General features: G+C 33.6%; 1 protein-coding gene across 2 annotated transcripts in view; it reads left to right on the forward strand.

Annotated features, from left to right (window-relative positions):
- Positions 1 to 20,240, forward strand: part of lrba (LPS responsive beige-like anchor protein) — a 202,997-nt gene that overhangs the window by 22,907 nt on the left and 159,850 nt on the right. For both annotated transcript variants that reach the window (XM_053231068.1, XM_053231069.1), the window contains 10 exons: positions 1,466 to 1,618; positions 2,192 to 2,360; positions 2,747 to 2,826; positions 3,643 to 3,705; positions 4,362 to 4,459; positions 6,984 to 7,076; positions 7,461 to 7,569; positions 8,403 to 8,484; positions 11,974 to 12,094; positions 14,208 to 14,400. In XM_053231068.1, the coding sequence (XP_053087043.1) occupies positions 1,466 to 1,618; positions 2,192 to 2,360; positions 2,747 to 2,826; positions 3,643 to 3,705; positions 4,362 to 4,459; positions 6,984 to 7,076; positions 7,461 to 7,569; positions 8,403 to 8,484; positions 11,974 to 12,094; positions 14,208 to 14,400 (1,161 nt within the window). The remainder of the gene's footprint in view (positions 1 to 1,465; positions 1,619 to 2,191; positions 2,361 to 2,746; positions 2,827 to 3,642; positions 3,706 to 4,361; positions 4,460 to 6,983; positions 7,077 to 7,460; positions 7,570 to 8,402; positions 8,485 to 11,973; positions 12,095 to 14,207; positions 14,401 to 20,240) is intronic.

The raw sequence follows: 20,240 nt of genomic DNA on the forward strand, positions 1-20,240 counted from the left end.
CATTATAACTACCACTGCTGCTATTACTACTACTATTACTACCACTCTTACTACTACTATTACTGCTATTTCCACTATTACTACCACTGCTGCTATTACTACTACTATTACTGCTATTTCTACTGTTACTACCACTATTACTACTACTACTGCTATTACTATTATTACCACCACTGCTGCTATTTCTACTATTACTACCACTATTACTACTACTACTGCTATTACTATTATTACCACCACTGCTGCTATTTCTACTATTACTACCACTATTACTACTACTACTGCTATTACTATTATTACTACCACTGCTGCTATTTCTATTACTACTACTGCTGCTGCTATTTCTACTATTACTACCGCAATTACTACTACTACTGCTATTACTATTATTACTACCACTGCTGATATTTCTACTATTACTACCACTATTACTACTACTACTGATATTACTATTGTTACTACCACTGCTGCTATTACTACTATTACTACCACTGCTGCTATTTCTACTATTACTACCACAATTACTACTACTACTGCTATTACTACCACAATTACTACTACTACTGCTGTTACTATTATTACTACCACTGCTGATATTTCTACTATTACTACCACTATTACTACTACTACTGCTATTACTATTATTACTACCACTGCTGCTATTACTACTACTACTGCCACTATTACTACTACTACTGCTATTACTACTATTACTACCGCTATTACTACTACTACTGATATTACTATTATTACTACCACTGCTGCTATTACTACTATTACTACTATTATTACTACTATTACTACTATTACTACCACTGCTGCTATTACTACTACTACTGCCACTATTACTACTACTACTGCCACTATTACTACTACTACTGCTATTACTATTATTACTACCACTGCTGCTATTACTACTATTACTACCACAATTACTATTACTACTGCTATTACTATTATTACTACCACTGCTGCTGTTTCTACTATTACTATTCATTCTGCTACTAGTACTACTCTCTCTGCATTAATGGTAATACACATGTTTCCCAGGAGAGTGCCATTTACTGGTTGTTGGTACTAAAATGCTGTTTTGCGTTCATTCGCTTGTTACTTGTGGAGTTGTATTTTATTTATAGTGTTGCATTGTTTATTTCAGCTCATGTTAACCCTCATACTAACCTCATGCTAGCATTATGCTGAACTAATACTAACCTCATGCTAGCGTTATGCTGGACTAATACTAACCTCATGCTAGCGTTATGCTGAACTAATACTAACCTCATGCTAACCCTCATGTTATGCAACATGAGGTTGATGTTATGCTAAATTCGGTTGGCCAGATGTTTATGTTAATGTTATGCTAGATAATAATGCAAAATAATGTTAATAACCAAACTAACAAGGTCTCTTCAACTCTATGTTTGTGTGTGTGTGTGTGTGTGTGTGTGTGTGTGTGTGTGTGTAGTCTTCCAAAGTCCATGTAACGAGGCCCGTGCTGGACATCATTTTGTCATTCGCTCGGTATCTGAGTAACCTGCCCAACGGCATCTTACTGCTCAAACAGCTGTGTGATCACATCCTGTTCAACCCAGCCATCTGGATACACACCCCAGCCAAGGTGAGATAGACGTCATACACACACACACACACACACACACACACACAGCAGTCACAGCTATACGTGATGTGATTCAGAATGATGCTTATTGGTTTGCTGTTCTAATGTCATTTAGAGCTGTGTGTGTGTGTTTGTGTGTGTGTGTGTGTATGCTTTTTCTCCATATTTTCAAATTCTTAAATCTATGTGGGGGGGGATGGGGGGGAGTGTTTATGCTAATGCTAACAAGCAGTCGTGATAGTAATGCTCATTTAATATGATCATTTGTTCATTTTTTTCTGTGTGTGTACGCTGAAGTTAATTAGGACGTCATTTGCATCACAGACCTCATGAATGGACCTTATTTGCATTATATAATACAATAATCCATTAGATTATGTACTTTTTTTCTAAAAAAAAAAAAAAAGCAAATGTATGTAAATAGACAGCTAATCAGTATGTTAGCTAGAGCTTAGATCGATTAGCAAATTTATACCTTTAGCTAGTAAATATTGATATTTGACACGCATTAAGATTTTGAATGACAGAAAAGCTAATGCGCGCGCGTGTGTGTGTGTGTGTGTGTGCGTACAGGTGCAGCAGGTCTTGTACACATATTTGGCCACCGAGTTCATCAGCACAGTGACGATCTACAACGCTGTGCGGCGGGTGGGAACCGTGCTGCAGGTCATGCACACGCTCAAATATTATTACTGGGTGGTTAATCCACAGGACCGCAGTGGAGTGACGCCCAAAGGCCTCGGTATACACACACACACACACACACACACACATGCGCAAAAGATACATTCGCCTACATTTACTCTGTATACTTACATATATAGTAGAGACCGATGAACTCTGACCAATTTATGCCCATATATGGATTTCCAGATCCATCATGTCATCAGACAACAGGAAAATGAATATTGCACTATATTGTTAGATATAGATTGGTGCATGCGTATACTGGACAAAATAATATACCATGTAATCGTAAACCATTATGATAATAACCTATTTAGTGCAGTAACCATTTTGGAAACTATACTACACTGCATTAACACACTCTTTCGTAGGGTACCATGGTGATATTATTAACTAAAGTGTGTATACATGTGTCTGTGTGTGTATGTGTTTGGATTGTAGATGGTCCGAGGCCCAATCAGAAGGAGATCCACGCTCTCAGAGCGTTCCTGCTGCTCTTCGTCAAACAGCTCATTATGAAGGTGAAACACAAACACGCAGTGTACACGTTTATCTTATATATATCTATACACGTGCAATCAGCTGTCACAGTATTGGTTTTTTTACACCATCTGCTGCTACATGCTTGAGCTGAACCTGAATTTACATGGAACACTTCTGCACAGTTATCTATTTTTATATGTCTAAATTTCCATATTGGTTTATTTTTGTTTTGCATTTATAATGACTGTGTGTAAGCGTTCGCTGGGGCAGTTTTCTTGCCTGTGCAGACAGGAGCACAGACATTACTACTACTAATACTATTAATAATAATAATCTTAATACGAATACTAATCTTACTGCAAAAACAACAAATAATAATAATCCTAGTAATAACAGTCTTATTGCTACTACTACTAATAATAACAATCCTAGTAATAATAGTCTTACTACCACTATTTGTACTACTACTACTAAAACTAGTAGTAATAATAATGATAATAATAATAATGATAATAATAATAATCCTACTAACACTACTGCTATTAATACTATTACTGCTAATACTAATCCCACTAAAACTGTCTACTACTAAAAATAAATACAAATAAACAAATACTTCAAGTATTACTATCATTACTACAACTACTACTAATCTTACTACTACTACAAATAATATTAATTCTACTAGTACTAAGAATGTTACTATTACTACTAATACTATTACTAGTACAAACAGTACTACTACTAATATTACTATTATTAATACAACAACTACTACTCATACTGCTACTACTAATAATAATACACATTTTATTAAAAAATAAAACAACTTAAAATGCTTGTCTGACCTGCAGGACTCGGGAGTGAAGGAAGATGAGCTGCAGAGCATCCTAAACTACCTGCTCACCATGCATGAGGTAACACACACACACACACGCACACACACACCCCTGAGCTCCCCTGTGTTACACCACTTCACACAGTCACATCACCTACACAACTCACTGTGAGATATTCTCAGGAAGAAATGGTGAACAGAAATATTTTTTAATCTTTTGAGCTTTTTCTCCTCTAGATGGCGCCCAATGCTAAAAATACAGAAACGTAATTTTTCCTTTCTTCTGAGTTCAAACTGAAGTGGCAATAAATTCTCTTTAATTAGTCGGTTTTGCTTGTATCACACACACTCTCACACACACACACATGTATACACACATTAATGTACTATTTCCTGACACCATTACCATTTCCAGGGTTCCCTTTGCTCAATAATCAGCGTGTTTGTTTTCACACACTCCTGCTCCTGCTCACTCACTCACATTCACTCTTCTAAAAGAGAAAACACACTTAGGGACCCTCCTGAGGGAACGTAGTGTACACTCCCTGGTTAATGGGAAAATCCTGTGACGTTTGTTTACGCTAACTAGCTAGTTCAATTATTATATCTAAAAACATAATATTAATCATATTTATTATAATTTCTGTATCATGGTGCAGAGTCACATTGGTGCGTTGTGTTAATATCAGTGTGGATGTGAACTGTGTTTATCTCTGGTGTATTTGTGTACTGCAGGATGATAACCTGATGGACGTGCTGCAGCTGCTCGTGGCGCTGATGTCTGAACACCCGAGTTCCATGGTGCAGGCGTTCGATCAGCGTAACGGCATCCGGTGAGACGAAATCGTCTTTCTCTGCTGCTCCTTATTATCCTTCTTTCAGCTCTGAGATTCAGTGTGAAATGCATGAAACTGACATCTAGTCTAAGGGGACACTAATGGGGCTAGACATGTCGAACGTACGAGGGTGAGTCAAATGAAAACGATGAAAGTGAGACATAAATTTGCTATAGAAATTTTTTTCCGACTACATGCTGGGACATTTGTGTTGAACAAAATGGACATGATGACGTTATGTAGACATTACGCATACACGACGTTATGGAGAAAAAAGCTGCACTTCAGTGATTTGCAATAAACAGTGCACAATTTGAAAAAGTCAAAAATTTGACCAAAATGTGTGATTTGACTAAAATGTGTGATTTATTTATTATATTTCTCAAAATACGGATGGAGGAATAAATAAATAAATAAATTCTTTTTGGTTGAAATATTTCTGTAAGTCTATGTTGGTACTGTAGAAAGATAATTATTTCAAGTATAGATTGATTTTATAGGTTGATAGATAGATAGATAGATAGATAGATAGATAGATAGATAGATGTGTACATACATAGAATTTTTTTTTTGCAAAAAGAATCGTTTCTGTTCTCAAAGCTGAGCTGCATTAAAAGCTGTAAACTCCTCGATACACATATGAAATATGCAAAATAATATTCCAATTAATAAAATGTAATGATTATAGTGTAAATTTAAAGATGAAAATGTATTCATTTATTATCTTTTAATGTGCATTGTAATTACTATGTATTTAATAACTGAAAATTCACAATAATTGAATTCTGTATTAATTAATGTGCCAATGAAACCATCCCGCTTAAGCCATCGCTCTGTGAAATGATATAGTATATAGATATTTTCTAATTGACAAAAATGAGAAAATCATGATGTATAAAATATATCTTATAAATATATACACTGTACAAACAACGAAAAATAACGAAAAACCACAACGTTTATTGTGATAGCGTTATCTACACTTGTATAAAATAATCCTAACATTATAACTTCTTGTTGTTTATTGTTATACAGATATTTAGTTACACCTCTGTTTTAGCATGTAACAGCGCTAATGTGTTCTGAAGGTGTGTGTGTGTGTGTGTGTATGTGTGTAAGAGTGTGTGTGTCTTTCCCCTTTTAAAGTTAAAGTGTAATTTAAGTGAAGTAGTGCAGACTCTGGGTTAAAGGAAAGCTCACAGGCTGCTTTTGTTTTAATCCACGCTGTGCATACTTTGCTTTATAGACGTGGAGTTAAAAGTTCAGGCTAGCGGGGGGCGTCTGGATCGCTCCGCGTGTAAAACCCCCAGCTATAATGTTCATTTTAGAGCTGACAACACTGATAAAAACACACTTCCATCACACACTTCCGTCGCACACTCACCATCAGGAAGAGAAGGTTTGATTTCGGTCGGGGTCACGAGGAGAAAGAGTTCATTTTTAGGAGTAAAAAAAAAAAAAACAAGGAAAAAGAAAAAAGATTTAGGTAATTTATATAATTTAATTGTATTATTTTATCAAACATGACAGAATTTTATAATAAATTCTGTTAAATTATTTATTTAATAATTTATTTTTTTAGAAACCACAACAAAACTAAAATATAATTAACTAATACACTATAATACACTAATAATACACTAATTAACTTAAACATTGAAATAAAAATGTATTTTATTTGTTTTGTTTTTTTTTTAATTTAAAATATAACTACACTAATTAACTTAAACATTGAAATAAAAATGTATTTTATTTGTTTTGCTTTTTTTTATTTAAAATATAACTACACTAATTAACTTAAACATTGAAATAAAAATGTATTTTATTTTTATGTTTTTTTTGTTTTTAATTTAAAATATTACTACACTAATTAATTTAAACATTGAAATAAAAATGTATTTTATTTTATTTGTTTTTAATTTAAAATATAGCTACACTAATTAACTTATACATTTAAATAAAAATGTACTTCATTTTTTTTTATTTAAAATGTATTTTAGTACACTGGTGTTTTTTAAGAACTTATTTTAAAATGTTGCCAGTATGTTTTTTTAATACTTAATTATGAAGTAAATTAAAAAATAGATTATTTTTACAAGACATTTATATATATCTATAAAATAGACTGAATAAGAATAATGAAGATATAGAACTAGAGTGAATAAAAAGTTTTTTTTTTTCCTTAATGAAAAACGGATTAAAAGCTGATCATGATGATATTTTTTGAGGATGAAATATTTCCCCCTTTTCAGTGTTTGTTAATGTTAATTGTACATCATCATTAGTAAACATAGCTGGAAGAATATTTTTGTAAAAAGTTACAAGCAACTATTTTAAATGAAAGAAGAAACGTTGTGTGGTTTTAACAATTAACAACTTTTTTCTCTTTTTTATTGGTGTGTGACAATATGACAAACAGCTGATGTCATCGTTTTTTTGGCAAAAACAAAGTGCAGTTTTTGAGGGAATGTGTGTGTGTGTGTGTGTGTGTGTGTGCGTGCACGTGTGTGTTTTAATACAGGGTAATTTACAAACTGTTGGCGTCTAAAAGTGAAGGGATTCGAGTGCAGGCTCTAAAAGTGTTGGGTTATTTCCTCCGACATTTACAGCCCAAGTAAGTTTATCTCTTCATTTCACTCTTGCGCATTCTCACGTTTTCTCCAGTTTCAGTGCACACAGAACATAACGTTTTTACTGTAGTTTATTTTTGATTGTATTCATTTTTAGCTCTGTATTTACATAATAAATCAGCAGTGTAATAAATATATGGTTAAGAATTGTAAATGAGTCAGTCCTTAATTGAGTATTTAGGAAAATAACAGTGTTTAAGGGTCAACTTTTTCTTTAATGGCTAATTTTAATCATAAATTAGTTTTACTGTGCAATATTTTTCATTTGTTTTCCAAAAAACATTCAGAAAACAAGTGGTTCACAGTGATGATGATGATGATGATGATATTCATTCTGATTTGACTTGTGATGCCATTTCCTGTTTCAGGAGGAAGTCCGAGGTCATGCTGAGTCACGGTTTATTTTCGCTCCTGACTGAGCGCCTGCTGCTGCACTCCAATCAGTTCTCGATGACCACCTACAACGTCCTGTTCGAGGTCGGACTCCATTTTATATTTTTATTTATAAAACGCACTGAAGCTTTAACTTACACAGAAAACTGGCAACTGTGTGCAGAAAAGTGAGCAAATCAATTAAAATTATAGAATATAATTATAGAATTATAGAATAACAAATTATTACCCAAAATATTACACGTTTCCTCCAATTAATTTGTTTAATTTTTACTTTTTGTTTAATTTTTTTTTACTTTTTTGTTGTTGCAATAATAAATACCCCAGACAAGGCAAAAAAAAACAAAAAACAAATATCCATCTCACTATTAATGCCTCAAACCCAAAGACAAATACCCTATCACTGCTAAATGCCCCAAGTACAAAAATAAATACCCCACTCACTGCTAAATACCCCTAAAACACAAAAAGAAATATCCACCTCACTGTTAATGCACAAAAACCCCAAAACAATTACCCCATCACTGCTAAATGCCCTAAACCCAAAAATCAATATACCTTAAACTGCTAAGTTTGCCAAACATAAAAATAGATACCCTTCTCACTGCTGAATGTGTATAAATCCATAAATGTTCTCAAACCTCGAAATAAACATTCCCCTGACTGCTAAATGCCCCTTCAAAACAAATATCCACCTCAGTGTTGATGCACAAATAGCCCCATCACTGGTGAATTCCCAAAACCAACCATCATTACCAACACACTGCTAAATACCCGGGCAAACAGAAAAACAGATTCAGTGATATCATGTCAGTGATGCCAGTAAGACCTTAAACTTAAATTTTTACCTGAGAGTTAATTCTTACTGAACTCCTTGGTTTAATCCTGATTTACTGATTGATTCATTGATATTCCAGATTCTGACAGAGCAGATCTGCACACAGGTGATCCACAAGCAGCACCCTGAACCCGACTCCACCATCAAAATCCAAAACCCACGTAAGATCATCCTTTAATATTCTGAGAGCTAAGCAGAAGCTACCTTTATACCAACACATTGATCAAAGTCACGTTTATTTCTAACATGCATTTTTAAGCACACGTGTTGAATGAAGTGGTGTACACTGAGTTACTGTATGTGTATGTGTGTGTGTGTGTATGTGTGTGTGTATGTGTGTGTGTGTGTGTGTGTGTGTGTGTGCGCATGTGTGCACGTGTGTGCAGTGAGATCAGACTACTGCTGACTAATGTGGGTTTTTATAAACTTTATACTTTATACTTAACTGTTTCAGATTAAAGGGTGAAATTTTCTCCCTGAAGTTCACTAATGAAAGTTTGACAATTTTAATTCTAACTGCCAGCTGATGATGTCATAATGGATTTTACAGCAGCTGACCAATCAGCAGCTTAAACTCACACTCATTACAATCCTAACACACACTCATTATAACTACACACTCATTACAATCCTAACACACACTCACTCTAATCACACACTCATTACAATCCTAACACACTCATTATAACTACACACTCATTACAATTCTAACACACACTCACTCTGATCACACACTCATTACAATCCTAACACACACTCATTATAACAACACACTCATTACAATCCTAACACACACTCATTATAACGACACACTCATTACAATCCTAACACACACTCATTATAACAACACACTCATTACAATCCTAACACACACTCATTATAACTACACACTCATTGCAATCCTAACACACACTCATTATAACCACACACTCATTACAATCCTACACACACTCATTATAACTACACACTCATTACAATCCTAACACACACTCATTATAACTATACACTCATTACAATCCTAACACACACTCATTATAACTATACACTCATTACAATCCTACACACACTCATTATAACGACACACTGATTACAATCCTAACACACACTCATTATAACTATACACTCATTACAATCCTACACACACTCATTATAACGACACACTGATTACAATCCTAACACACACTCATTATAACCACACACCATTATAATCACACACTCATTATAACTACACACTCATTACAATCCTAACATACACTCATTATAACTACACACTCATTACAATCCTAACACACACTCATTATAACGACACACTGATTACAATCCTAACACACACTCATTATAACCACACACCATTATAATCACACACTCATTATAACTACACACTCATTGCAATTCTAACACACACTCATTATAACTACACACTCATTACAATCCTAACACACACTCACTCTAATCACACACTCATTACAATCCTAACACACACTCATTACAATCAAACACTCATTACAATCCTAACACACATTCATAACTACACACTCATTACAATCCTAACACACACTCATTATAATCACACACTCATTACAATTCTAACACACACTCATAATAACTGCACACTCATTACAATCCTACACACACTCATTATAACTACACACTCATTACAATTCTAACACACACTCATTATAACTACACACTCATTACAATCCTACACACACTCATTATAAATACACACTCATTACAATCCTACACACACTCATTATAAATACATACTCATTACAATTCTAACACACACTCATAATAACTACACACTCATTACAATCAAACACTCATTACAATCCTAACACACATTCATAACTACACACTCATTACAATCCTAACACACACTCATTATAATCACACACTCATTACAATTCTAACACACACTCATAATAACTACACACTCATTACAATTGCACTCTTTCTGTCTTTTTTTCTCTCTCTTTTTCTTTCTCTCTTCTCTCTCCAACAGCAACATTAAATTTAATTAGGAGAGTTTAGTAAATGGAGTGGATGGAGAGAAGCTCTGTACTTTAATTAAAAGCTGTTGACGTTCATGATACACTTCTTTTTTTTCTTTTTGTTGTGCTTTAATCAGAGCGGAGATATAGAGTTACTGCAATCAGCTCAGGAGCGTGTAACGTTCTCCAGCACACAGAGCAGAATTATATTTCATTACATCCCATCATGCCGAGCGTCCTGATACACATGCGGAGTTCACAGCTCACAGCTCTCTCGTTTTCAGATTTCTGTATGTTTTACGTTTTCTCCTTGTGCCAAGTGTTGCGTGCCCTTAACACACCGCTGTGTTTAACAGGGGATCTAACTCACTGCTGGTGTGAGAGGTCTTACACAAGCACTTCACAGAGAATCACTTTTAGTGGGGAAAAAAAGGCAAACAAAAATAGACGTGATGTATCAGAGGGGATGATTCTGAAGCAGCGATACGCATCACGGTGAACAGAGTTATCGGATTTCCAAGAAGGACAGATATGATGCTTCCTTTTTTGATTTGTCTAACATAGATATATAAATATAATATATAAGTGAATTATCAATGATTTTTATTCAAGATTAAAAATTAGACAAGCAATAAAACAACCCACAATCATAAACAATATGGATAAGGTTGTTAATAGGCTGGTAATTTGAAATGTTTATAATAATATTACTGTATCTGTTGTGTGTGGAGAGTAAAAATAGAAATAAATAAATAAATAAATAAAGTGAATGTAAAAAAATCATGTTAAAGTGTTTTCATTTTTAAGAGATAGATAAATAAATAATTTAAAAAATACAAATAAAAATAAATAACAAATGAAAATCAATCAGTAAAATAAAATTAGTGTAAAACAAGATAAACTAAATAAAAATAAATTCTGTTAAATTTGTTAGAGTAAAGCAAAATGTCGAATTTTTTCCCCACATGAAGAGGATTCGAATATCATGTTACGTCCTATAGCTGATTATCAAATTCAGTCTCTGTTTCTCGTTTTCACTCCGACATATTTTTCTGATTTGATTCAGGTTGAAACCTCAAAATGCTCTTGATTGCAGTCTTTAGCAATGTCAGGACGAATTAGACAAACCCCCCCCCACCGCCCCCCTACCCACCCACACACACCCACACACACACACACACACACGACTGTTTTCTTCATGTTAAAACTACGAGACAAACCAGGACCAAATGCAGACAAAAAATAGCACTGAGGTAATTTTACACTGGTAAAGCCTGAGTGAGTGTAATTTAACTGAGTAAAGTGCAGAAATACATACACACACACACACACACACACACACACACACAGATGAAATTTAACCTCCTCACTTTAACAGAATCAGCTCTGACGCTGTCTAGATAACTCAACTAAACATGCAGTCACTTTACATTACACACACACACATACACACACACACACACACACACACGCCGGCCCTGCAGGACTCGTCTCAAATCAGACCTTTTATTGTTTTGACTCTTTTTTTATTTTGATTTCTTTGCCCTGTTTAACTGCAGTGGTTTTGAAGCACTAATATTATGAGAGAAAATGAAATTGTTTGGTTTGTGTAAATGAATTGTTGGTGTGTGTGTGTGTGTGTGTGCGTGCATTCAGAGATCCTAAAGGTGATTGCGGCTCTGCTGAAGAACAGCGTGTGTCCGGACAGCATGGAGATTCGCAGAGTGTTTCTGTCCGACATGATCAAACTGTTTAACAGCAGCCGAGAAAACAGGAGGTACATACACACACACACACACACACACACACACTACATATACAGCCTCTGTTGGTATTAATTGTGCTCATGTTAGTCAAAAATTCTGCAAAAAAAAGTGAGAGAGCAGTGAATTCTTGCCCAAAATTTCTGAATTATTCCCCTAATAAAAACTTAGCCATTTTATTTAAAACATCTTTTTATTTTATTTTTTTAACTTGCACTTACATATTTGACTGACTTTTGCATTATTTTGACCACACATCTCTTAAAATGCTGCGTAAATAAATAAATGTTCATGTAGGCTTGTACAATATTTGCTTTTTTCCCTGTTAACGAGTTATACTTTTAAATAATTACATTTTCCGGATGAAAAAATAAACAGGATAACAAGCATTTTCATTTTAGATTAAACCAGGGTACAGGAGTGAGTAATAATATTATTAATGTAATAACATTACTAACATTATTAACTGTTCAATCGGGAACTGCGGCAATCGCAGAAACCTCAGCTGGATGGTGGATTTTTAGGTGATTCTGCAGAAAAAAGTAAAAAAAGATACAATGGTACATTTTATTATTATTTACATGTGACATTTTCGCTGTTGATCTGCTGCTCAGAGTGTTTGAGCGCTGACTGGCGCAGAAAACAAAAAACATCACCCGTACTAACTTTTCTGATTGTCATCACTATTAACATTATTAGTGTTAGATCTGACACATCATTGTTAGCGAAGTTGAACATACAATAAACAGGTAAATTGTATGTAACATTAATGAGCTCAGAGCATTTTTCATTCACCGTGACTGAAAGTGAAAGAAACCACATGACTCGAGAGTCAGGGGGCGGGGCTTACAGGAAGTGTCTGTTAACATCAGCGAGTTCACAGCACCTACGCAAATCTGTCCGGATTGATATGTAGCTATTGTGTTGTTGTTTTTTTTAATGTGGTTACTCGTACTAGTGTACTCTGATGTTAAATTGTGGAGCTTCTTCAAAAAATGTGGTTCTATAACCGGATTAAAACGTCGTTGGATATCGTGTCAGTGGAATATCGTGTCTGGACATTTGTTAAATATCACACAAGCCCACGTTCAACATTAAATAACATCACACAGATTACGCTACTTACACTTACACTTTAATTAAATATATACTCCAGCTTTTTCCAGTTTAATCTCTATTCCCACCTGTTTACATCTAAAATCTCAATTGTAATGGATCATCTAAAACCTAAAAACATCTTGTTATTTAACAAAGGAAAATGTAAGGAGATGTTTATTTAATATTGATGGAAGGAGTCTCCAGTGTCAGTCGTTTGTAACCCTTAGGTTTTCAGATGACGTTACGTTTTGCCGTTTCTCAGTAACAAGCTGCTTATTAACTTTAAGAGAAAGTCAGAGGACGGTTGTTTATAGCTGCTGTAATGTAAAAAATAACAGCTTGCTTCTCAGGTGATATAAAAATGTAGCTATAAATGGATAAAAATTATGATGTCATTCTTTTTCTTTAATTGATGAAAATGTATTTGTTGGCAAAAAGCTATGGTGCAGTAGGAGAATTTGTGCGAGTTGGTCTGGATATTGAAAGCTTGGCCACCATTTTGAGTCATCTCTCGGATATTTTATAGTTTGAAAATCTTAAGTTATGGTTTGTGTACTCCTGGCTGGCTCGCCATCTGTTCGACTTTGATGTCTAAAACCTGGTTACTGTATAGAAATGACCAAACTGCGGAGAGGGTTGTTTGTTTATTTTCACGGATGTTTAAATAACCCTGTCTTTATTGGTACTTGACCTTGATTTTATTCATAAAATGGCTGCCAGTAGCGCCATTGTGTACAAACTTCTAGCAAACAAAACAACGTAAGCGGAAAGTGTGAAAAAGTGAATCTGACATCTCGGGAATGGATTCATAAGGGATGGATTTAGATTGAAACATTGCAACAAAGCGTGGTTTGGTGAGAGGTATCCCATTGGATGGCATGATGTATGATAAATAGCGACGTTTTCTGAGAATAGCTTAAAGTAAGAGGGACATTTTTTGAGAAAGAAGCACTGATAGACTGATAATTGTAGCTAATATTTTCTAGCAGGGGTTACAATGTGTGTGTGTGTGTGTGTGTTTGTGTGTAGGAGTCTCCTGCAGTGCTCGGTGTGGCAGGAGTGGATGCTTTCTCTCTGCTTTATAAATCCGAGCAGCAGCGAGGAGCTGAAGATCACAGAGATGGTGTACACCGTCTTCCGCATCCTCCTCTATCACGCCATCAAGCACGAGTGGGGAGGCTGGCGCGTGTGGGTCGACACACTCTCCATCACACACTCCAAGGTCAGCACACACACACACACACACACACACACACACACACACACACACACACACACACGCATTTTCTTTTCACTTAGATACCCTTTTTTCATCCACTAAAAAGCCTTTATATATATATATATATATATATATATATATATATACACACACACACACACACACACACACACACACACACAGTCAGAACTGTTTGCATTAATCAGATGCTTTATAATGTGGACATTGTTTGAACTTCATATTTTTAAAATTTTCTTTTTTTATTTGTTTATTTTTTAAATGTTCTTACTATACATTTGTATTATTACATACAACATAAAACTCTCCTTTTTATTTATTGCATTTGTTTTATTCATTTTTTATTCAATATTTATATATAATATCCACTGCGACTCACTAGTGCTGTTAATAATTGATAATAAAACAGTACATTATTGAAACAAATTATTTAGCAATTTCTTAGATTTGGCTCAAATTAATACAATATTAATAAAAATAAATCAATAATAAAAAAGTTAATAAAGTTATAGTGAAATAAATACGTTTGTTAAAACGGGAAAATTAATTAATTCTGTTAAATTTATTAGAAGAAAACATTTTACAAATGTCATGGTCTCCATGAATCAAACCGTAATTTACTATTGCCTTAATTAAAATAATATAAAATCATTTATTTATTTATTTTTTTAAAAAGGTTTTAGCATGCCACAGGTCGTATATTTTAATTTTATATTTTAAAGTGTACTGTTTATTTTTACCTCCTGAGGTTAGATATTTTATATAACACACACACACACACACACGCACACACTATAAACATACATTTAGACACAAGTCTGTGTTATAAACAGAAATTTGTCACTTCCATAATTTTGGTTTATTGAGTGTAAAATGTATTTTTAAAATTTTCTCCTTTTGTCACATAACATCCTGAAAATCCTAATTAACATATAAATTGTGTGTTTCGTTTTCTAACTTGTGGATTTTTATCCCATGTTAGTTTGAAAGATTAAAATCTCTGTCTGTGTTCATGTGGGCCAGACAGAAAGTAAGATTCGATTTTTAAGCCGCAGTGTTTATGGCACTGTGATTGCTTGGAAATTGTGTGTGTGCGAGTGTGTGCGAGTGTGTGTGTAGTGTGTGTGTGTGTGTGTGGTGTTGAACTGTTGGCACAAGATTCTGGCAGATAAGTGTGTGTTGCTGAAATTGACCACACTGTGTTTTATTGTGTGTGGTGACCACTAGGGGGCAGAAATGAGCTTTAGTAGGAATTTGATTTGTCTGCTTGTGTGTGTGTGTGTGTGTGTGTGTGTGTGTGTGTGTGTCCTCTCCTCACTTCTGCTGTCCTCTCATTAAAACATTTCTTATGACTTGAATATTATTCTACTTTTTTAGGACAGTTGCTACTGTTAACAAATTAATATTTAACATTATTTAGTATTATTTAGTATTATTTAATGAATATTTACTTAACTAGAATTTAACATTATCGTTTAATAAATGGTGAAACCACATCAGTAGGTGTGACTAATAGTTCAATCATTTGTACAGAATATTTGCCAGTAGATGTTTTTTTTATATAGTTTTTCATTTCATGTTGTTTTTTAAACTTATTTTCTTGAGTAAATGTATATTTAAATAATTTATGAACCACAAGAAAATTCTTCTGTAAAGGATTAGTTGATTGCATTGTGATAAATCCTTATCACACTTTATTAACTTCTTAAGATCTCGACTTATTGTTCAGGTATTCATCGTAAAGCTTATTATTCAGTAAATATTATGAATTGTTGAGTTATTACAGAAAACTTTATAGGAAAAGGAAAAGCTAGTGTAGTATAGAATAGAGACTACGGAATTTACATCTGCACCCAATAGCATTTCTTGGAGATTTAAGAGGTTAATCACATTTTAAAAAAAATTTAAAAAACAAACAAAAAGTAAAACAAAAAAACATGGACTAACTGATTTAAACTACAAGAAAATCTTCTGTACACTGGAGGATTAGTTGATTATATTTTGATGTAACACTAGCTTGGGCTGTTGTTAATTTTTAAATTATTATTTTATTATATTTTATTTTAAGTTTTCATCTTAAAGCTTATTATTCAGCAATAGCTATTCAATAGTAACTTCCTTTTAGGAATTGTTTAGGTACTACATTAAGTGTAGAATAGAGGGTGTGGAATTTACACTGGCACCCAGTAGCATTTCTTGGAGATTTAAGAGTTTAATTACATAAAAAAAAAAAAAAACATGGACTACAGTATGAACCATTGTGCATAAAATTGGTATTTGCTATATAATTTATGGTTTCATTTTTTATAGTATACCTCGCAAAAAATCATATATCTGCTTACAAATGGACAACTGCTTACAATATACTAATTAATAACAGCTTGTGCTGTAGGTCTGGAATTAAGTCTTGAAATTTTGTTCAGTTAGTCACCAGGTTATTATTCTGTAGATATTTTGAATTGCTTAGGTATAACAGGAAAAGAAAATAGTAAAAGGAAAAAGTAGTATAGTATCGAATAGAGAGCGAGGAATTTACGTCTGCACCCAGTAGCATTTTAACTGCATATACAGTTTGTTTTTTATTTTATATATATTTAATTATTACTTCAAGGTGTCATCACTATCCCTTCATTTCATTTGGATGTAAGGTCTCTATGTATGTGACATTTTTTGGGTAGTGTTTGTGTTTCCAAAATAATCTCTGTCCACTTCTGAACAAATACTCAACAAAGACGAAATTAATTACTTAGAGTTTCAAATAAGTGAGTAATTTATCTATAAATAAGTCTCTGTCTATGTTTTTTAGATATTTTCATGATAATGTCATGAATGATGATAAATGTTTGGTGAATACTGAGATAACGATAGTGTGTATAAAATGTATCTTAACTGGAAAGTGTGATAGCTGTGTATAGTTTGTGTGTTTTTTTTTTCTCACACATTAACACACACTCCGCCATTTCGTCAGCATATAGGAGAGAAAGGAAAGAAAGTATGTTTTTGCCCGTGTGTGTGTATGTTTCATAGAACGGGTGTGTAACTTGTTCATATAATTGCAAATCTGTGTGTGTGTGTGTGTATGTGTGTGTGAGAGAGAGAGAGAGAGAGAGAGAGAGAGAGAGAGTGTGTTGTGTGTGTGAGTGAGGAAGAGAAAAATAGATTTAAGAATTTGAAAATATGGAGATAAAACATATGTGACATCCCCCCCCCATCCCAACACACACACACACACACACACACACTCACACTGCCCTTTTGTTTTTGTCTTCTTTTTTTGGTCCAGCAAGCTTAATTAGAATAAAATAATTAAAATGATATAAAAATAATAACATCACACACGACATCCGTGCTCTTTACGTTCGATCTCTCCTTTGTGCATGAGCGGAGTGTGTGATTGCTTTTCTCTCTATAATTGCAAAAAGATTAATGTTGCTCGTGTTCACACTCTGTGTGTGTGTGTGTGTGTGTGTCTCTGTGATACATGCATCTGCTATAAGAGGAGAAAAAAAAAGAGCAAAAGAAACTCAATTGCAATTTTATTGTGCAGTGTGATAGATTTCCTGCCAAGTCGGGAGCAGGAGAGCTGTTTGTCACTGTAACACTCCTGCTCACAGCTGCGGGGGTGTGTGTGTGTGCGTGTGTGTGTGTGTGTGTGTGTGTGTGCGCGTGTGTGTAAGAGAGGGAATGTGTGAGTTTCTAAATGTGCACACAGTGTGTATATGTGTTTCACACAGAGATGTTTGTGTATATGTACAGTAATTATATGTGTATGTATAGAAAGAGAGAGAGAGAGTGTGTATGTGTGTGTGTGTGTGTGTGTGTGTGTGTGTGTGTGGACTGTGATTGGGACGGGTTTTGTGAGGGAACGTGCAAATGTGAAAAATAAAGTGTGTGTATGTGTGTGTTTATAGCGGTTATGATAGTTGTTTAGTTTATATTTATAATTATAATTTCAAGTATTTCTAATTTTATAATTTTATAATTTTATAATTTTAATAGTATAATTTTAGTTTTACTGTGAAGTTTAAAGTAGGTAATGCAAAAAAGAAGTATTTTAGGAACAACCAAGATTAATTTGTAATTTTATTGTTGAAAATGAAAAATGTATTTTATTATTATTTTTTAAATAAAATAATGACCTTGGTAGCTTTATTTCACCCTTAATGTTTTTTTATTATTATATCTGTTAACTTTTTCATGAAATGAGCAGAATGTGTTTTTTTGTATGGTTTGAATATAAAAAAATTTCTATTAAAAATATCAAAAAGGAAAATATGTTAATAGTTTAAAAAAACAAATGAATAGTTTCACATTTAGTCAGCAGTTAAAACTACTTCTGCTTCATCCAAGTAATTTTTTAAATTATTTTTTATGAAGTAATTAAAAAAACAAATATAAACCAGAAAGAAAAAACATAAAAAGAAATTTGTCGCATAAAATTATATATATATATATATATATATATATATATATTAATGTTGTATAATAATTTCATAACGAGAAATATTAAATAGCTTTTCCTTTATTCAGGATGTCTTTACTCACTGATATCATTTTTTGCAGTGTTAAGCGTGTGTCTATGTGTGTGTATGTGTGTGTGTGTGTGTATATATATGTGTGTGTGTGTGTGTGTGTGTATTTGCTCAAACTCAGAGTCAGTTGATATAGGAACAGCAGGGTTTATTATAAATGCTTTCATTATTGAAGGTTTTTAAATCATCCAGGTCATTACACTGCCTGCTATTATGAATCATATGAGTCAAATATTATTTTCACATTTTTTAAATCCTCAAGTCTATTCACTTTGTCGCTATTTTTGCAGTACAGTGGATTTTACACGACAAAGAGTCCGTTTGTACAGATAAAGGAGTTCGATAGAGCCTGCCAATTTTAACAGACTTGAAAAAAGTACAAAAGACACGAACATTTTGGAAATGGACGCTGCTGCCAGATAACGACAAAGACGAGATAAAGATTTTGCAGGTGTAACACGATGAACAATTCAGCAAGATTATAATTTTTAGATTATTTTCAGTACTGGGTATAGCGTAGAGCTAAGAATATATTGTAATTTGAGATGTTATCATGCTGTGATACAGTAACATGCACTACAACAGAAAAAGATGTGTAGGGTCATTTCTGTAGCATGCTCTGTAGCAGGACAGACTCTTCTTTATCAGAATATCAGATTATCGGATTGTCCAGATTGAGCGGTGTAAGGAGTTTTGTAATTACGTTACGTTGCGTATTTCACAGCGTGCGTACGCATACGGGAGCGTATCGTCCGGTGAAACACTGCGTCTGCAGACGGCATTGATTTTCACAGTGGCCTTTAGCTAATCCAATTACGCTGCGCACCGTTTCACTTTAGTTCTGCCGCCGCTCGCTTACTTATTGATCTGACCGAGACTCACTGCTCACATCAGACGCATAAAACCCTACATGTTGCTGTATAGAACTGGAATATATAGCTATAATAAAACTGTGCATACTACCACATATAAAACTGACTATAGATATTATAATAATAATAATAATACAAGCATATAACACAAACTACCTTATATATACAATACCTATATAACTATAGTGTTTCATATAATTTTATGCACAACTGTTTACTAAACCACACTTAATAGTGTATATAGTGATATGTCATAAACACAGAATGAATATAACTATAGTATTTCATAACTTTTAACTTTATGCACAACTGTTTACTAAACCACACTTAATACTGTATATTACTATAGAACATATTTACACAGTATCTATGTGACTATACCATTATATATTACTATGTACTACTGTATATTAAACCAGAT

Source organism: Pangasianodon hypophthalmus, chromosome 28, assembly GCF_027358585.1.
Source record: "Pangasianodon hypophthalmus isolate fPanHyp1 chromosome 28, fPanHyp1.pri, whole genome shotgun sequence".
NCBI lineage: Eukaryota > Metazoa > Chordata > Actinopteri > Siluriformes > Pangasiidae > Pangasianodon > Pangasianodon hypophthalmus.